Consider the following 17,148-nt stretch of genomic DNA (forward strand, 5'->3'; position numbering starts at 1 on the left):
TAAGGCCGCCAAGAGCAGGCAAAGACCCGTCGTCGGCTGCCCGAGCCCTCAGCCCACAGCGGCTACCGGCCCGCCGGCACACACCACCTGCCCAGGGCAGCGCTGGGGTAATCCCCGCCCGCAGGTTTACGCGGGCCAAGCCGGGCTCCCCTCAGCAGCAGCCAGGGCCTAGCACGCCTAAGGACGCTGTCACCGTCGGCCACTGCCATTCGAGGCCTCAAGAGCCACCATGTCAGGCACCACCGGGACAGAACGCCAAGGCAGGTACCTCGCCGGGCGCGACTACAGGGCGGCGGCAGAGCTCCCGCCGGTCGCTTTACCGCGACTGCCCGCGCAGCCCGGCACGTAGCCACAGCTGCCTGGCGGGTAGAAGGCGGAGCGGGGCAGGGGCGGAGCGAGACGGTGGTGCAGCGCAGACTTTCGGCCAGTATCGGGTGGGAGAGAGGGCGGAGCGTGGTCCGTGCCTCCCCTCAACACAATGTCCCGGCACGTTTTCCTCACGGGACCCCCAGGTAACGGGGGCACGGAGGAGCCCGGGGAGCGGGGCAAGGGGAGGCAGTGCAGCCGCTGGGGCCGCCCCGGGGCCCAGCTTGGTCCTGCCCGGTTCGGCTCGGCCTGGCCTGGCTTGGCCTAGCACAGCCAGGCACCCTACGTAGTGCCGTTGGCGCTGCGAAACGCGTATAGCCGAGCAAAGCAGCGGCGCAGGCCGTGACGGAGCCCCGGGAGCGGCTCCCGCAGCCGCCGAGCCCGGCAGCTACCTGCGAGGTCGCCGCGCTGCCGCCGTGCAGGCCTGTGGCAGGTCCCCTTCCCGAGTCGCCTGGCGAGCTCGGAACTGCTACATTCCTTAACTTGTTCCTGATGAAAAGGCCAGGTTAGTTCTTGATCCAGTCCTATGCCGTGTATGTTTCCAGATGCTGCTGCTCCGTCACTGGCTCTGTCACTGGCTGTTCGAGGCTAACGAGGAAAAAAACCCACAACAAAACAACCTGGACAACTACTATGCTTCATTTAAACTGCAGCCGTTAATAATCTATGAGCATTCATGTCTTTGGTAGCTTATTTGTAGTGATTTAGCACTTCCAACTTTAGTAATGCTCAGTTACAGAGTAACAGTTGGTACCCCATATGGCAGACGGTGATTGAAGCAACAGAGTAGCTTATCATCACAGGGGAATCCAATTCTTGTGGAAGTAGAATGGGGTATGATGTGAGAGTCAAACTATAAAGTTGATAAAGAAGCAGTTCTGATTGAAAAGCTGTCTTTTGTGGCTGGGAAGTAAAGCAGTGGGCCTAATTTTCCTTTTGGCCAACCTTTTGCAGGTGCTTGTCTTGTCTGGAATGAAGTTGAGATGCTACTGCCTAGGTTGAGATAGCAATACCTTCCACTCACTTCATTCTGCCTTTTCGTCCCCTTGAATATAGGCAGCCTGCTGGGAGACACAGATATCAGGCCTGTTTAGGCCTCGTCTCTGTTTAACTTGAATTGGATGTACTGTTTAGATTAGCTAAATATATAACTTTAAGCTTTCTCAAACTTAGTTTGAATTGGTTTAGCTTTCTTTGGCAATTTACTGAACAAAGGTAACCAAATTAGAAATAGCAAATCTACTTGGACAAATTAGTATAAATTTGCTTATAGAGACGAGGCCCTAGAAAGATGGGAGATACTGATGGTGCCAAGTTTGTCATTTTGTTGTTCAAATGCCAGGAATTGCTTCAGCCTCAATTTTGAAAAGTTTGCTTAATAGTTTGACTAAGTGCGCTTACAGCCAAAGAATATTTTACCATTGGTATTCACTGTTAAGAAAGTAGTTCCTAAATCCGCTCAAAATCTAAGGAAGGAATTTGGTATGTGCATGTTGAAATTATTTCTGTTGGCATCTGTAGGCACTTCACGTTTGGTTTATATTCCTTGTCTCCAGGAATTTAAAGGCTTGTTCTTGCAAGATATTTTCTGTCTTCTGATTATTTTCTTTTTGGACAACAATGATTAAAAACAAGGTGATAACACTAAATTTTGTGAGAGGCAATAAAGTTGAGTTTAAAAGGAGATCATCAAGGGATGTACTTGTACAATCGCATAGAGGAAGAAATAGCTCCTTTGTGGGAATGTTTCAGAGGATGTCTGAAACATAGCCAGCATTCACAATGTAGAAAGTATATCAGACTGTACAAGGAGACATCAGATGTTGAGGGTTTTAAGGATCTGTCTGAGGGTAAGAAAGTGGTTTATAGGACCACAGGATATTTCATTTGAGAAGGGACTTAGGAGGTGTAAAGGAGGGTCAGCTATAAGGCCAGACCACGTTGCTCAAGACTTTAACCAGTCAGGTCGTGAAAACCTCAAAAGGATATGAAGAGTGGGCAGCCTGTTCCAGGGCTAGATTGTCCTCACAACAAAAAAAGCTTTTCCGTGTATCTAGTCAAAACTCTTACTTGAGTTACCATAGGTTGTTGGAAGTACTCTTTGTCATGTACGACCTGATAACTCTGGGGCCCTGAGTGCTTCTGATTTCTAGGACACCAATAGGAGGTGTCCTTTGTGCCCGTTAGGCTTCTGGTAATAGCAGGCAGTTTTGACCTTAAGATCTAACAGGGGGATGAACTCAGCTGTGCTCTTAAAAAGTAGTGAATAGCAGTGGTAGAAAGGGAAATTCATCAGTCAGTTTTCCATGTAGCTTGGGTACCAGTTGTGTACATAGAGCTTGTGTATTTACCTGTCTTGTGGCAAGCTGTCCCATGCACTGTCTAAACGAAGAAGTTTAGTGGTAGCCTGAGATATTTTTACCATTCTGTCTTGACTTCGCTGTAGACATAGTTCTTAAAGGGTGATAAAACATAATGATGTCAGTACAAGATGAACTTTAAAAGGTTTTATTCTGTTCTTTTCTTTCTTATCATTTGAAAAAAACACATCAATTTGCAAACTTTAAAAGTAATCGATGTGCCTGCTGAACCAATCCATTATTGTGGTGTATAAAAATGGGCTTTTACTGGAGAAGAAGATTAATCCTCTGTGCTTTTTTGTTTCCCCTTTTATTTTTAGGGGTTGGAAAGACTACTTTGATCCGGAAGGTCACTCAAGCTCTAAAATCCTCAGGCATTCCCATTGATGGATTTTACACAGAGGAAGTCAGAGAAGGTGGCAGGAGAACAGGATTTGATGTTGTCACTTTGTCTGGAGAACGGGGACCTTTATCTAGAGTCAGGTACTGAGGTTTTAAAAACTGTGAGTGGATTATTGTTTTACGTTTCTGCCCTGGTCTGTCACATGTTAAATACTCCTCCAGAGGGTGATTTCCAGCACACATATGGCTTTCATGGTCAGGTTCTTTTTCAGCTCCTGGCCAGTGCCTGTATTGTGTATGTACACAGTGTCTCTATTGCATAGTGAAATATTGAAAATGTGCTAGGGAAGGGTGTTCTGTCTTACACCAGGTAGGGAGGAAACACTGCAGAGCATTTTATTGTGAGGCCAAGTCTCTTTGGGGTATAGTAAGTAGCTTTTTGTGGACAAGGAGGAAGAGTTTTTTGTTTGTTTCAGTGGTTAATTTATGAAGACAGACATGGAAATTAAAAGGGAAATTGCATATAACATTGTTTTAAAGAGCCACTGACTGGCCCACAAAACCTACATAGGAATTTTAAGCAAAAAGAAGCTTCCAGAACCCTTCTAAGACAGGAGCCTCTGAAATGCAGAGGCGCTCACAGACTGTCCTGAGTCTCTAGACTTAGCTTCTCATGCTTCATGCAAAACTGTCTAGGCCCAGGTACTTCATTGAGGTGTAGTTGATCTGACTAAATAATTTGCATGCTGCTAATAAAGGACATTCTTCACCTAAGGTAGTGTGGTGCAGCAGGTGCAAACTGAATATTTTTCCAAGACTGTTCAAGGGTTTTGCAGCCTATTTAGGCTACTACTGTGATGCTGTCTGTAGTGTCACATTACTGAATTCAAAGATCTGAACTGCAGGCATGTATTTTGATTTCAGTGTAAATAAACCTGCTGGCTTTTAGATCTCATTGTTCTTCCACACACTGTGCAAATTTGAGCTTGCATAGTAACGAAGGTAGCTTGAGGTAGATTTATTATCTGAAGGTATGCTGTCTGCAATATGACTTAATGGGTGGTTTACAGAGTTTCTTTCCTTTTCTTAGAAGGATTAAAGGGATTTGACTTACTAGGATAACTTCTCCTAAATCCATTTGAAACGTCTAAACTCATTGCTTTAGAAGGAATTGTGTATCTCTGTTTCAAATTCAGTGCTGGTTCTTCTACTTCAAGATGTGAATATCGGGTTGGACAATATGTTGTAGACCTCATTTCATTTGAGCAGTTGGTTCTACCTGTGCTGAGAAATGTGAGTATTCTGTGAAAGCTGTTGAAAAATGGATGCTTTATGATAATCAGTGTTATTGGAAGGTCCTTTTACAGCACTAGTTTTTGATGTTAGTAAGTTACCTGTTTCTTGGGTGTTTCTGATTCTGATTGACTTCAGGATCAGGAAGCTGGAGGGGCAAATCTGGCATGTCCTTTTATGTTTATTCTGGTGTTGGACAGGTTGCAGTTGCCTCTCATTCTTGATCTGATGTCCTGTGAATCGTTGACCTGAGAGACGGCCAACAGGAAGTTTCTTCCTATTCCACTGTCTTGTGTATTGGAAAGCAAACAAAATGTACGAGTGGCTTACCGTGCAGAACTGGGTGGTCAGTGAGTCCAAGAAAAAAGCTTTTGTTGCTGCTCTTCTTCTTTACAGCCTCTTTTTTTCTTCCCGCTCTGATTCCCATCTTCTTCCAGCAGAAGCACTTGTTTCTTGAATTCAGTGGTTATTTTTGATTACTTGCAGATTTGTAGGTTTTAACTGATAATAGCACCCCGATAATTTGGGATTTAGCCTGCTGTGCAAGGAGTGCTCTGACTGTGACAAGACTTTCCACGGTCTTTTCCCTGTCCTTCTCTTGACATTCTGTTACAGCAATTTTCCTTCTCCTCCCTCTCTCTCACGCCAACCTTTCCCTCTCCAAAATTAAACAAGAACAGATCTGATTTTGGCGATAATGTATCACAAACAGTGTGCAACATCTGCTGAACTGTACTACTAAAAAGGTCCTGTTGTGATTTTTCTACACTGATAAAGCTCAGGAGACTGAAGAAGAAGGGACTTCTTAATGGACTTTGTCAAAAAAAAAACCAAACAAACCCAAACCAGTGCAAGGGGCAACAATGAGATTGAGGATCTGATTTTATTTTTGTCAATGAACAGGGAAGCAAAGATGGGGACAAGGGAGAAAAGAAACACAAATAAAAAGGAACAATTTTAATATGTTTACTCTCACTGTAACTTGATTTACTATGTTAGTAAACAGAAGGATAGCTTAATAAAAGAGACTTCATTAAACCAGTACTGTATTTGGAATCCTTTTACTGCTGCATTAATGTGAAGCCCAGGAGAGACCTTGCTGGTAGTGTTGAATTTTTCTGATTGTTATATATCTGCAAGTACAAGCAAATGAAGAGAAGAAGAAAAGAGGCCATCAGAGTCAGACCCTGTTCTCTGTTAGACACATTTATAGGAATGTAATCATATAAGTAGGCAGCACAAAATGGGAGAGGAGGAGAGTAGGGAAGATTATAGAACTGAAATAACAAGAGAAAAATGAAGAATGAGGGTAAGAGTGTCATAGGGTATTATCTGGTTTGCTTAGAGACTAGCACAGAGTGAGCATATGCCTATTTAGTCTTGAGGACAGCTTTTCAGCTTTTAAGGCTTGGATTTCCTTCACTGCAGTGAGAGCAGGGATAGACCCTACAATGGATCATCTCTCTGGTTCTGGAAACTTTACCAGGCAGGACTGAGGATATTTTTCAAAGCAAAATGCTCTGTTTCTCAACGTGTGACCTAGTGACTAGTATTGGCTTTTTAGCTCACAGATCTATGAAAGGATTATTAGATAAAATAGCTACTCAGCAGGGACTTAGCTTGAAAAGTTCTTAGGATGCATGTTATGCAGTTCTTCCACTTTCCCAGAAGCAAACACTTTGCCTTCACAAGGGAAAGCATTTCAATTGTCTTGTTTTGTTTTGGTGGGGTTTTTTTAGATTGTGTATAACATGGCTGATATTGGTATATATTTATGGATGTTTTGGCTTGAGTCCTCCTCACTTCTATAGATAATAGAATACAATTCTCAGTTACTTTTACCAAGAGAGCGTAGGCAGTGCCCATCCTTTCCCACTGAGTAGTTCCTATGCTTTCTGAGTTGCCTTTCCCTCAGTGGCAACCACCCATTGCTGTCTCCTAGACTTCCATGCTCCTCACAGCAGCCTGCAGCACAGTGCTATTTGGCACACTGTTCACTTGCTGAAAAAAGCAAAGTAGTCACAAATATGTTTGAATGACCTAGGAAAATGACTAGGACTATAAAATAAGCTGTATCTCAACAAAGAAATGGAAGTTGACTGCTCTGATGTGAGAGGCTTGGGAATGGCTTGGTTTTTATCCAGGTAGCTTTGAAGAAGGCTAGTTGTTCTGAGAGCAATGCTAGTTTTGACCCTTCTCTAACCCAGCTACAAGAGGAGAAACTTCCAAAACTTGATTTAATGCAAGTATTTATTTTTGCTTTGATAATTGTGTTGTATATATATTGATCTATTCTAAATCCATATTTTCATGGGAAGGATGAAGTTTTGAATAGTTGGTATCCCTCTGGTTGAGAGCTGCTAATAAGCAAAGGGTATTTCTTAATTGTCAAATAGTTCGTCTGTGACTACTGTGAGAATTCTGCTTTGAAAGAAAACTTTGAAAGAAAAATTGACTATTATAGATGTTATTTATGCCATACATATATGTTCACCTTTCAAAAAGTCTGTGCTGAAATGGAAATTATAGATTTATAAGTCTGTCAGTTACCACCAGCAGGTTTGAGTCTTCCACACTTTCCCCAGTATTACAATTGAATTGTTTTAGTGATATTTCTTTTACGAGCATAGAAATAATTTCTGTTGCTTGTTCTGTGTTGTTTACAGTCTCTTGATGCACTTTTCCACAGGTAAACCATGGCAGTGATGCAGAGAAAAATATCTGTGTCATAGATGAGATTGGTAAAATGGAACTCTTCAGTCAGGCTTTTATTCAAGCTGTTCGTCAAACACTGACTGGCTCAGGGACCGTGGTGCTTGGAACTATTCCAGTACCTAAGGGAAAGCCACTGGATCTTGTTGAAGAAATAAGAAGTAGGAAAGATGTTGAAGTGTTCAATGTAAGTAATATTTAATATCCTTAAAGAGCATTCTGTTCTACGTTGCTGGTTTGTATTTGGCTGTGTATAAAAGCTGTTACTTCCAATTGATAGCTGTGGGTAGTTGGTATGAAATAAGGAGGGTTTTTTTAGTTTCCATTTTATTCTTAATGGGCAGGTGTTCACCATATTAAAAAAGAAATCACATTTGGCATTTACAGTCTCACACAGCTGGCTTTGCTTGTGAGGGGCTGCAGAAGTAATGATACAGTTGTTTGAAAAGGTTTTCTTGCTGTAGTATTATGGCCATAAAAGTATTCATTATTCCTACGAGTTAAGTCTTTTAAAATACAGACAGGTTTTTACATTTATTTTTTTTTCCAGACTAGCTTGCAGAAATGTTACCAGCAATTCTATTCAAGAAAAAAAACCCAAAAAGGTAGCAGTGGAGTTGGCAGAAACTGGATGATCTCTAAAGGTCCCTTCCAACCCCTACCATTCTATGATTCTATGATTTCTAGAAGACACTTGTAAATGGAGTGTACTTTCTCTGGAGTCAGTGAACCAATTTTGGTATTCATTATACTTTTACAGATATAATTTTCAGACTATTAGGGCCTCAAGGTCCATTTCTGATCAGTTACAGGGAGGTTCTCAAGAACTTACCACAAAAAAACATAGCTTGTTCACAGAAATACATGCATGAGATCTGTAAGTGTCCTGGATGCTTCACAAAAACAAGCTAAGGCAGAGTCACCACTCTGATTTCTGCTCAGTGTGTACTACTGGTAGTACAAAAAAAAAGCTATATATCCAAAACAGAACTGTGTCTCTCTAAGTTCAGTAAGTGGGATTTATACATCTTGGCTTACTAACAGGTCTAATATGCTATAGAGCAGTGTACTGTTGCAGCCTGTTCTTTATCAGACGCTCATCACAGTGAGAATGCTGACTTTATTTTCATCCAAGTGAATGAGGAAGGAAACACCATTATCTCAACAACTTCATAATGCAGAGAAACCAAAGCCTCCATCTTTTTTCCTCTCCAAAGTTTGATTGATAAAACCACAGTGATCAGAAAAGTTCCTCAGTTTGCTTTTGTTTGATGCTCCCATCATCATCTTCAGTTTCTGGATTTTTTTTAAAAAATTAAATGCTTGTTTAATTAAAGTGCTAAAGCAATCCTGGGAGGAATGATGAGAGAAGATTCCTTACCTCACATAAGCATTCAACTCCTACCCTTCCTGTCAAGTTTCCCACTGACAAGCTGATGGGTGTTAGTTGTCAGACTGCTAAACAGGGATGAGTGTGAATTTTATATGACTTGCTTTACAGTGGTAGGGCTGGGGAAAAGGGAATGGAGGATGCCTCACTGAAAGCAACAGTCATTTGGTGCTTAGGCTGCAGTCACAGCAAGGCAACAGTGTGCATTTGGTCCTCTCAGGGGAGGAAACAGGGTGCTAGAAACGGCATTTGGCTTTCCAAGAAAGTTTTTGAGGCTTCTGCTGTCTCTTTATGAGGTGATGTTCTGAATGCATGTGCCACTCAGCCCCAGGTTGTTGGCTGTATCAGCCTGAAGATACAGCTTTCTCTTGTGCTGACTACAGCCAGCAAAAGTCTCCTTGTAAATGTCAATGGAGCAGTGTTTTCTCTAACTAAAAAGACTTTACTACAGAAGAAATTAGCCATCTTGTATATGCTGCTGTGATTAGGACACGCAGGCTTCCTAGTTTAAATAGGGTTCTCTGGTGAATCCGTTTAGCCAAAAGCATTGGTGTGAAATGTGTGACGGGACTGCAGTAGTTCCCATGTGGCAGAGACCTGCAGTGCTAAAGTCTTGTGCAGGAGAGCATCTGTCTCTGCAGTGACACACTCCATACTCTTTCCCAGCTAGTTAGAATGTGTGTATGAGCAGGAACAGAACCTGCTCATGGGGAGCTAGAGGTGTTAGAAGATGTGGTAAATACCACATCACCAGCTATGTTCTTCAAGGGCTGTGGCATGGGGAGAACCTGGAGTGCCCAAATAGCTGGTGGTCAGTAATTTTGTACTAACTTTTTTGTGGTGCCTGGAACTGTACAGAAGTAGGTGGCTACCTTCCAAAAAAGTTTTCATAGAATCATAGAATGGTAGGGATTGGAAGGGACCTTTAGAGATCATCATTCCAACCCCCCTCCAGAAACAGGTTCACCTAGCAGGTTGCATAGGAACATGTCCAGGCGGGTCTTGAAGACCTCCAAGGAAGGAGACTCCACAACCCCTCTGGGCAGCCTGTGCCAGGGCTCCATCACCTGAACAGTAAAATAGTTTTTTCTTATATTTAAGTGGAACTTTTTGTGTTCTAGCTTCATCCCATTACCCCTTGTCCTGTTGCTAGATACCATCGAACAAAGGGATGCCCCAACCTCCTGACACCCACCTTTTAGATATTTATAAATGTTAATAAGATCTCCCCTCAGTCTCCTCTTCTCCAGGCTGAACAGCCCCAGTTCCCGCAGCCCTTCCTCGTATGAAAGATGTTCCAGTCCCCTGATCATCTTGGTGGCCCTGCACTGAACTATCTCCAGAAGTTCTCTGTCCCTCTTGAGCTGAGGAGCCCAGAACTGGACACAGGACTCCAGATGAGGCCTCACCAGGGCAGAGTAGAGGGGGAGAAGAACCTCCCTTGACCTGCTGGCCACACTCTTCTTGATGCATCCCAGGATGCCATTGGCCTTCTTGGCCATGAGGGCACATTGCTGGCTCATGGTTAGCTTATTATCAATCAGTTTTGCTCAATTTGTCACTGTTAGGCTGCTTTGAAGTAACTCAGCAGTTTTCTCATCCTTCCTGTAGCATCACAAGGACAGTTCTGAGGTTTGATGCTAAGTGCAGAGAAACAGCTGTTTGGGATTTTACAGTCCTTTCTGTCTTGAAAGAATATTCAGTTGGTGTAAATAGGCCCAGATGCCCTAAAAGCAGTTGAGGATTTGTTCTCAAACGTTTAATGTGTTATGTTTAGAGCACTTAACGATAGGAGCTCTGATATTTAACACATTTCTTTCCATTGTTGCCTAGTTCCATTTTGCTGAGAGTTAAACTTTCCAATGAGACTACAGAGGCTTTTTTTTTTTTCAGAAATAGTGCCATAAATAGGATCAGATTATCCTTAGCAGCTGGCACATATTCATTTTCTCCTATTTTCCCATGTATTAGATTTGCTTCTATGAAACCCATTAGTGAAGTTTGGTTGCATATGCCTTTTAAGAAAGAAAATAAATAGTAACATGGATCAGGAGAAGAAAAGGTTCCATTTGAACAGGCTCTACAAAAGGGGTTTCATTGACAATACTTTAACAGTTAGGGGAAGAAAGCTTTTGTCCTCTACTGCTGCTTCCTTGGACTCTAGATGTTGGTTTCCTCCAAATTTCCTAAATGCTTAGTATAAGCAGCATCTACAGTTATTTAAAACTCCCTATCTAAAAATCTGCCCATCTGTTTGTACATTCAGTGCAGATACTGGGAGATTTGTTCTCTCTGGGAAAGCTGCCTGTGCAGAATGTCTCCAGATCTTCAGAGGAGACTTCTATCTATCAAGCAGCCTTTGTAAAACAGTTGTGAAAATTTCCCAGCACTTGGCACTGTCTCTCTGCTGCTCTCACTGGACTTCTGGCACGTAGGTGTGGAAGAGGGATAGATAAAGTGTAGTATTGTTTTTGTTGGCTGTGAGACAATGGGAAGAGCTATTAAATGTTCAGAAGGTCCTTTGAAAGTCAGGATATCAGGACACTTGCTGTGAGATTGAGTTTGGCTGTTCTATGTTCTTGCTGTGTTTACCTTGGGGTCTCTCAATAGCCTTACTGAAAAGCAATTCCATTCATTGTTGTCTTGCTATTTTTGTTACTGTGAGGTTTTCTGGTTTATCTTACAATAGATTTGGAATGACACTCAATAAAAAGAGCAACATTTTCAGGCAGATCTTCCCTTTCATTCCTTTTTTAGTTGTTGTTAATATCTCTTTTTCCTCAGTCCTGTGTTGATCTGCTCTATTGAATTTAAGTAGGTGACACTACTGTCTCTAGGTTTTACATTGTTGGTTTCCAGCATTTGGATAGGCTGTCTGTGACTAAATAGCAGTAGGCTCCTAGGGCCAAAGTCTTCAGGTAAGACTATCAGCTGTTCCAAAGTATTAGTAATTATAACATTTCCTGTACAGTATTGGCTGGAAGGGAAACAAACCTGTGTGCTCAGATTTTAAATGCAGCTACAGGGAATGCAGTGAAACCTTGCTGGTAGAGAGCCTGACGCCACACAGAGTGTGGTTGGTGTCTCTCCTTCCTCAGGAAAGAGCATTTCTCAAACTTGGTTAAAAAGATGAATGCCCTTACACTTGCTTTTTCAGCTCAACTGTCTTTGTCTGATTTCATCTTGCCCCCTCTGCAGGGATCTGAACAGTGGGGAAGAATTCCCAGGCTTTTTAAAACAAGGCTTTTGCTGACACCCTCACAGTTGCTTGTTAACCTTTTCACCACCCCAGCCATCTTCCCCAGGTTTTGGTTGAGTTAGTAATGCATGGCCCTGTGGGGCTCTGTACTCGGGGGGGGTCTGATAGACCCAGTCTATCAGGAAAGGATCATTTATACCCTGCCACCTCTCTGCCAGCTGACTGGCAAGTGCAAGGGTTTCCTTGGCAGTTCACAGGGATCTGCATGTGCTACAATGCACATGGGCCCAGCAAAAGACAGGACACCGGCCTATATGGATTTTCATGTGTGCTGGTCTTAAAGCCCAACATACCTATGCACTGGTCAACAAAAGATGTGCCTCAGTGTGTTACAAAAGCCCCTCAACTTTCTCAAGTGGTCTTCTTTTTCAGCGTGTTTCTATCCTGCAACACTAAGGCTTCTCAGAATACAGAGTTGCACTGTTGAGCCTGTTTGAATTTTTTTCATTGCAGATGTTTTTTATTAGGTCTGTCATCCAAGAAAATATCATCCTTTCGAGTACTGACGGCTTAAGAACTCTATAGTAGGAAAGTTTTATTTGGTAAATGACAGAAGGACATGCTGGTTCTTCAAGTGATTCTTGATAGTTATTCAAGCCCCGAATAATGCTGCAAAAATACTGTGGGTAATTACATCAAACAAAATCATTGAATATTCAATTAGATATGGAGGTTTGTGGCTTTAGCTTATTGTGTTCACAGTAGCAGAGGAAGGCAGGTGCTTGACACTTAATATTCCTCCACCACGAAAGAGATGCGTTTTAATTTCTGCTTGCTTTGTTAATGAATCAAACACTGATATAGAGGTCATTCATCAAGTTACATCAGTTTTAATTTCTCTCTCTCTCTAGGTTAGTAAGGAAAACAGAAACAGCATTTTACAAGACATCATGGCAGCTGTAGAATCCTGCAGAAAATGAAGACCTTTTCTCGCCTGTAAACACTAAAGCTTTTATTTTACAAAACATTACAACATTTTGCAGATGTTTTGGAGTCTGTCCTTCCTGCTTTAACCCCTGGAGGCTTTACTGGAGCCTTGAGGGTAAGCAAGGTAAAGCTGGTAATACTCTAAAATGTGACAATGAGATAGCTGGGTTCTTGTTTATTCAGTTCAGAAGCTGATCCAGTAAAAAACCTGAACAGATGTGTAGTTAACATCCAGTTCTAATCTGTATAGCTGGAAGTTCTAGTTGCACCATCTAAAAGCAATTTGCTATCAAAATTGGTCAAGATCTCGGTCTTTCAGAATGTAGTGTGGGCTGGAGACCAGTTTGGTATCTGGAACTTGATCCTGGTGTTACAGAACAGAACCCTGCCCAAAACTGATCTGTGCTCTGCCCGGTTTATGTAGAAATATCTGTGCTGTTGGTGACTCAGCTTAGGTGTGTCCACGTGTGTTTCAGCATGAGTGCAGACCACTCATGAAGTAGAAGGGATAAGTAGATGCTCTCTCCCTACCCTCAGACAACTCTTGTTACAGTTACAGTTGCAGAAGGATTATCTGGAATTTCAAGGAAATTTCCTGTAGTCCCAAGTGACATTTTCAGACTTCTGCTTCAGGAGGAAAAATAAACAACTCTGCCCTCTCCTAAGTGGCCCAGACAGTAGCTGATAAGAGAGCTGCAGTTTGGGTTTGTTTTCAAGACGACAATCCTGCCTCACACCCCCTTAAAAGAGAAACCAAAACAAAACTTCAAGTCTCTGAAATTCAGACAACACTTGGATTGTGTATCTCGTACAGAGTTTATTAAGTCAGAACCGACTTACTACAGCATTTGTCTATATTGGGTTTACAATCTGTTATGTTTATTGATACTTTTTGGTTGGTTGAGATTTTTTACCTTATTCAATTCTGTACATGGTTAATGGTGAAATAAGAAGTGTTTGAGAGTATTAGACAATGTGTTTCTCCATGTGCAAATGTGTGCCGGGAAAGTGCTACCACTTTATCAGTTTTGTATGTTGTGAAAACAGAATTCCCTCCCAGGTGCACATTTGTTCCTTGTATTTTTTGTAGTCGTCTCTGGCTGTATAAAGTTGTTAAGAATTCAGTAATTTCTTAAAGTTTTTCTGTTCAGTTCAACAGCTGTTAAAATGAGCGAACTATTCAAAGGCATTTTGAAGTACCATTTCATAGAATCACAGAACGGCAGGGGTTGGAAGGAAACTCAGGAGATGATCCAATCCAGCCCCCTGCTAAAGCAGGTTCAGTTCCATCAGGGAGCACAGGAACGTGTCCAGGTGGGTTTGGAAACTGCCAGAGAAGAAGGCTTCACACCCTCCCTGTGCCAGGGCTCCGTCACCTCAACACCAAGGAAGTTTTTCTCTGTGTTTAAGTGGAACTTTTTGTATTCCAGCTTATGTCCATTACTCCTTGTCCTTGTCCTGTCACTGGATACAGCAGAAAAAAGTGTTGCCCCATCCTCCTGACATCCATCTTTTTTAACTACTTGTGTCAATGAGGTCCTCCCTTAGTCTCCTCTTTTCCAAGCTAAACACCCCCAGATCCCTCAGCCTTTCCTCATATGAAAGATGTTCCAGTCCCCTGATCATGGTGGCCCTGCGCTGGACTCTCTCCAGAAGTTCTCTGTCCCTCTTGAGCTGAGGAGCCCAGAACTGGACACAGGACTCCGGATGAGGCCTCACCAAGGCAGAGGACAGAGAGAGAAGAACCTCCCTTGACCTGCTGGCCACACTCTTCTTGATGCATCCCAGGATGCCATTGGCCTTCTTGGCCATGAGGGCACATTGCTGGCTCATGGTTAGTTTATTGTCAATGAGGTTCCTCTCTGCCCAACTCTCAAGCCAGTTGAGCTCCCGCTGAATGGCAGCACAGCCTTCTGGGGAATCAGCCAGTCCTCCCAGTTTGGTGTCATCAGTGAACTTGCTGAGGGTACACTCTGTCCCCTCATCCAGGTTGTTGATGAAGATGTTGAGTAAGACTGGCCCCAGAACCCCACAGGCCTCTAACGTGACTCAGCTCCATTGATCAAGACCTTCTGGGCTCTGTATCTAGTTATTTACTTGTGTAAAACTGACACCTAAAGTTGTAGGAGGCTGGATGGGGACAGGCACATTTACAGGTGCCCTGGAAACAGCTGGGAGCATGGAGGGAATCACAGAATGCTAGGGGTTGTTGCAGGGTGCCATGGCCTTGTTTCCTGACTGCCTTGTTATACTACCATTCTGCCCAAATCCATTTGGATGGTGGTTTCATTTTCATCATGTTTGGGAAAACGGGAATTTCTCTTAGGAGTTCCACTATGTTGAGAAATTACAGCTCCTGGTTTCTTCTTGCAAAATAAGGCTGTGCCCTGAAGGTACCAGTCCCTTTATTACTTCAGGCATCTTAGACAAGACACTTTGTAGAAGTGAAGGACTTGGGACAAAAGTAAACCTTTTCAGGGCAGTGTGCCATAGAATTTTGAACAGAAACCTCTCTGCACTTGTGTGAGATATCCTACTATTTCAGTGTTGAGTCTGTTAGGCTGTGAAATATGCTGCAAAAGAATTGTTCTTTCAGTGATTAAATAATTACCTAAAGTCTACCAAGGTTTTGCTGAGACCACAGTTAAGACTTAAATGAGGATCAGTCTTTAAAGCTTAAATAAATTGAATATGTTTGACACTTTCTGTAGAGGCTGGGAGTGGAATTCCTTCAGGAGTGATGGCAGAGTTCTGTTTTCCAGTTCAGCCAGTATTGTTGGGAGTTGTTCCTCATAAAAGAAAAGATATTACCGTGCACATGGTGCCATGATGCCTGCTGTAGTCCCATTATTTAATAGACTGGGGAAGAAAAAGAATCATAGCAAGAAGCTTGGGCAACTTTTGACCAGTGTGGTTATAGTACTTTTAAGCCATTGTCTCATAGTGTAAGGAAGACCTTTTGTAGCGAGGGTAGGTAGGTAGTCACTGCAGAAACTTCAACAATGGAGATGGATTTTTCCTTCAGTGGAACTGCGAGTGAAGTGTCTGCCCTTTTAAATCAAGGGATATTTTTGCTTCTGATATCAGTGGCTCGCTCTTTCTGCTGCCTGTCTCAAGGCTGGTCTGTAAATTGGTGGTGCTCTTTTTTTTTTAAGCCCATCTTCTCTCTGAGCTAGAGTGCTTTTCGAGAGAAATAAAGAGACCTTTTATGGTCTGCGTTCAGCAGGAGATCCTAGGTGACCTTAACAGTCATGTCTGGCCTTTAAATCTGAGATTGTCCTGAAGAAACTATTTGCCTGATTCAAATATACATGGAGGGAGTGAGAAAGTCATATTTCCAACCGAACTCGGGATTTTATGTCACCCTGTGTTTACTTTACTGGTAAAATCTTATCGTCTGGTCTTGCACTAATAAAATAGCTGGGAAGCCTTGGGAGCACTGTAACAACAAACAGAGCGTTCACAATTCCCCTGATGGGCTGATTTTACTAATAGCACACATTTGGTGAAAATAACCTCTGATGTACCAGCAAGATTCCAGATGACAACGTTAGTGCACCTGCAGGTTTTAATTGATGCAAAAAAAGGAGAGAATACGAGGTACCAGTTATTCTCTCAAAGCCTGAGAATCAAAGATGCTTTTGGCAAGGAGGCTTGTAATTCCATGGTAAAATTGCACACAGCATGGAATAAACAGGGCCTGCATTATTTATCATGCATCAGACAATTTTTGACTTGGAAAACTCTGAGAAGACTGAACGAGAGAGGTGACTCTTTAACATTGGACCTACTGCTAAGTTAATTGTAAGTAATACGCCTGTGTTGCAGATTTAAAGATGTGCCGAGCACCTAGTGAAACATTGTAATTAAATACCAGCTCCCAATCCAGGCAGTGCTCTAAATATGGCAGTAATTGGGTAGTTAAAAAATACACATTGATGAGAAGATGATTACTACATGCTGGAGAATTTCACTGGTAATTCTAATCTTCCACAATGAGCTGCACAAAATTCAGCTAATCTGTAACTTAAATTCCCCAGCAAGAGAAGAGCAGTCAGTGGGTTAGAGCAAAATGCAGATGACATTTCTTGCTTTATTCTAACAAATAGCTTTTAAAAATAGGATGTGAATGACATTGCAGAGGCTCCTAAGAACTTCATAGTTTCAGAATGGCACTCATAGGTACTGAGAGTATCAATACTAGACTCACACTGTTGAGTCCTTTTTGTTAACATTTGTCTTAAATGCAGTGAATGGCAAGATTTTCTGTCTGTGGGAAAGATGTGAGACTTTTCAACAAGAACTCCAGTTCCTCACACAGAAGAACCTTCAAAATGGAGGGAAGAGCAGGACCTCTGGCATTTCTATTTTTGAATGAATGGAAGTGATCTTTGTACATTGCACCCATCACTGTTCCCATCACTGTTGGGAAACAGCCAGGCTGAAGGCCAGGCTGGAGGCTTGCCAGCCTACCTGGTGGATGGGAGCAGTCCAGCAGC

The 17,148-nt window shown here is 42.6% G+C and overlaps 1 protein-coding gene across 4 annotated transcripts; it reads left to right on the forward strand.

Moving 5' to 3' along the window:
- Positions 1-399: 399 nt before the first annotated feature.
- On the forward strand, positions 400-13,777 carry NTPCR (nucleoside-triphosphatase, cancer-related). 4 transcript variants are annotated; one of them, XR_009818254.1, is made up of 6 exons: positions 400-512; positions 3,047-3,209; positions 4,265-4,361; positions 7,051-7,260; positions 12,574-12,773; positions 13,203-13,777. XR_009818254.1 is itself a non-coding variant. In XM_061990993.1 (5 exons), exons 1-5 carry the CDS (start codon positions 479-481, stop codon positions 12,640-12,642), a joined length of 573 nt encoding a protein of 190 aa, XP_061846977.1. In that variant the 5' UTR covers positions 400-478; the 3' UTR covers positions 12,643-13,777. The 4 variants fall into 4 exon arrangements, 2 of the variants coding, with proteins under 2 accessions (XP_061846977.1, XP_061846978.1); XR_009818255.1 differs by having other exon boundaries at positions 12,574-12,764; XM_061990993.1 differs by having other exon boundaries at positions 12,574-13,777.
- Positions 13,778-17,148: the final 3,371 nt, after the last annotated feature.

Source organism: Colius striatus, chromosome 2 (assembly GCF_028858725.1).
Source record: "Colius striatus isolate bColStr4 chromosome 2, bColStr4.1.hap1, whole genome shotgun sequence".
Taxonomy (NCBI): Eukaryota; Metazoa; Chordata; class Aves; order Coliiformes; family Coliidae; genus Colius; species Colius striatus.

Coding starts and splice junctions, on each gene's coding strand:
- NTPCR (XM_061990993.1), top strand. CDS start 479: ATGTCCCGGCACGTTTTCCTCACGGGACCCCCAG. Junction 513..3,046: donor TTTCCTCACGGGACCCCCAG/GTAACGGGGGCA, acceptor TTTTATTTTTAG/GGGTTGGAAAGACTACTTTG. Junction 4,362..7,050: donor TTCTACCTGTGCTGAGAAAT/GTGAGTATTCTG, acceptor ACTTTTCCACAG/GTAAACCATGGCAGTGATGC.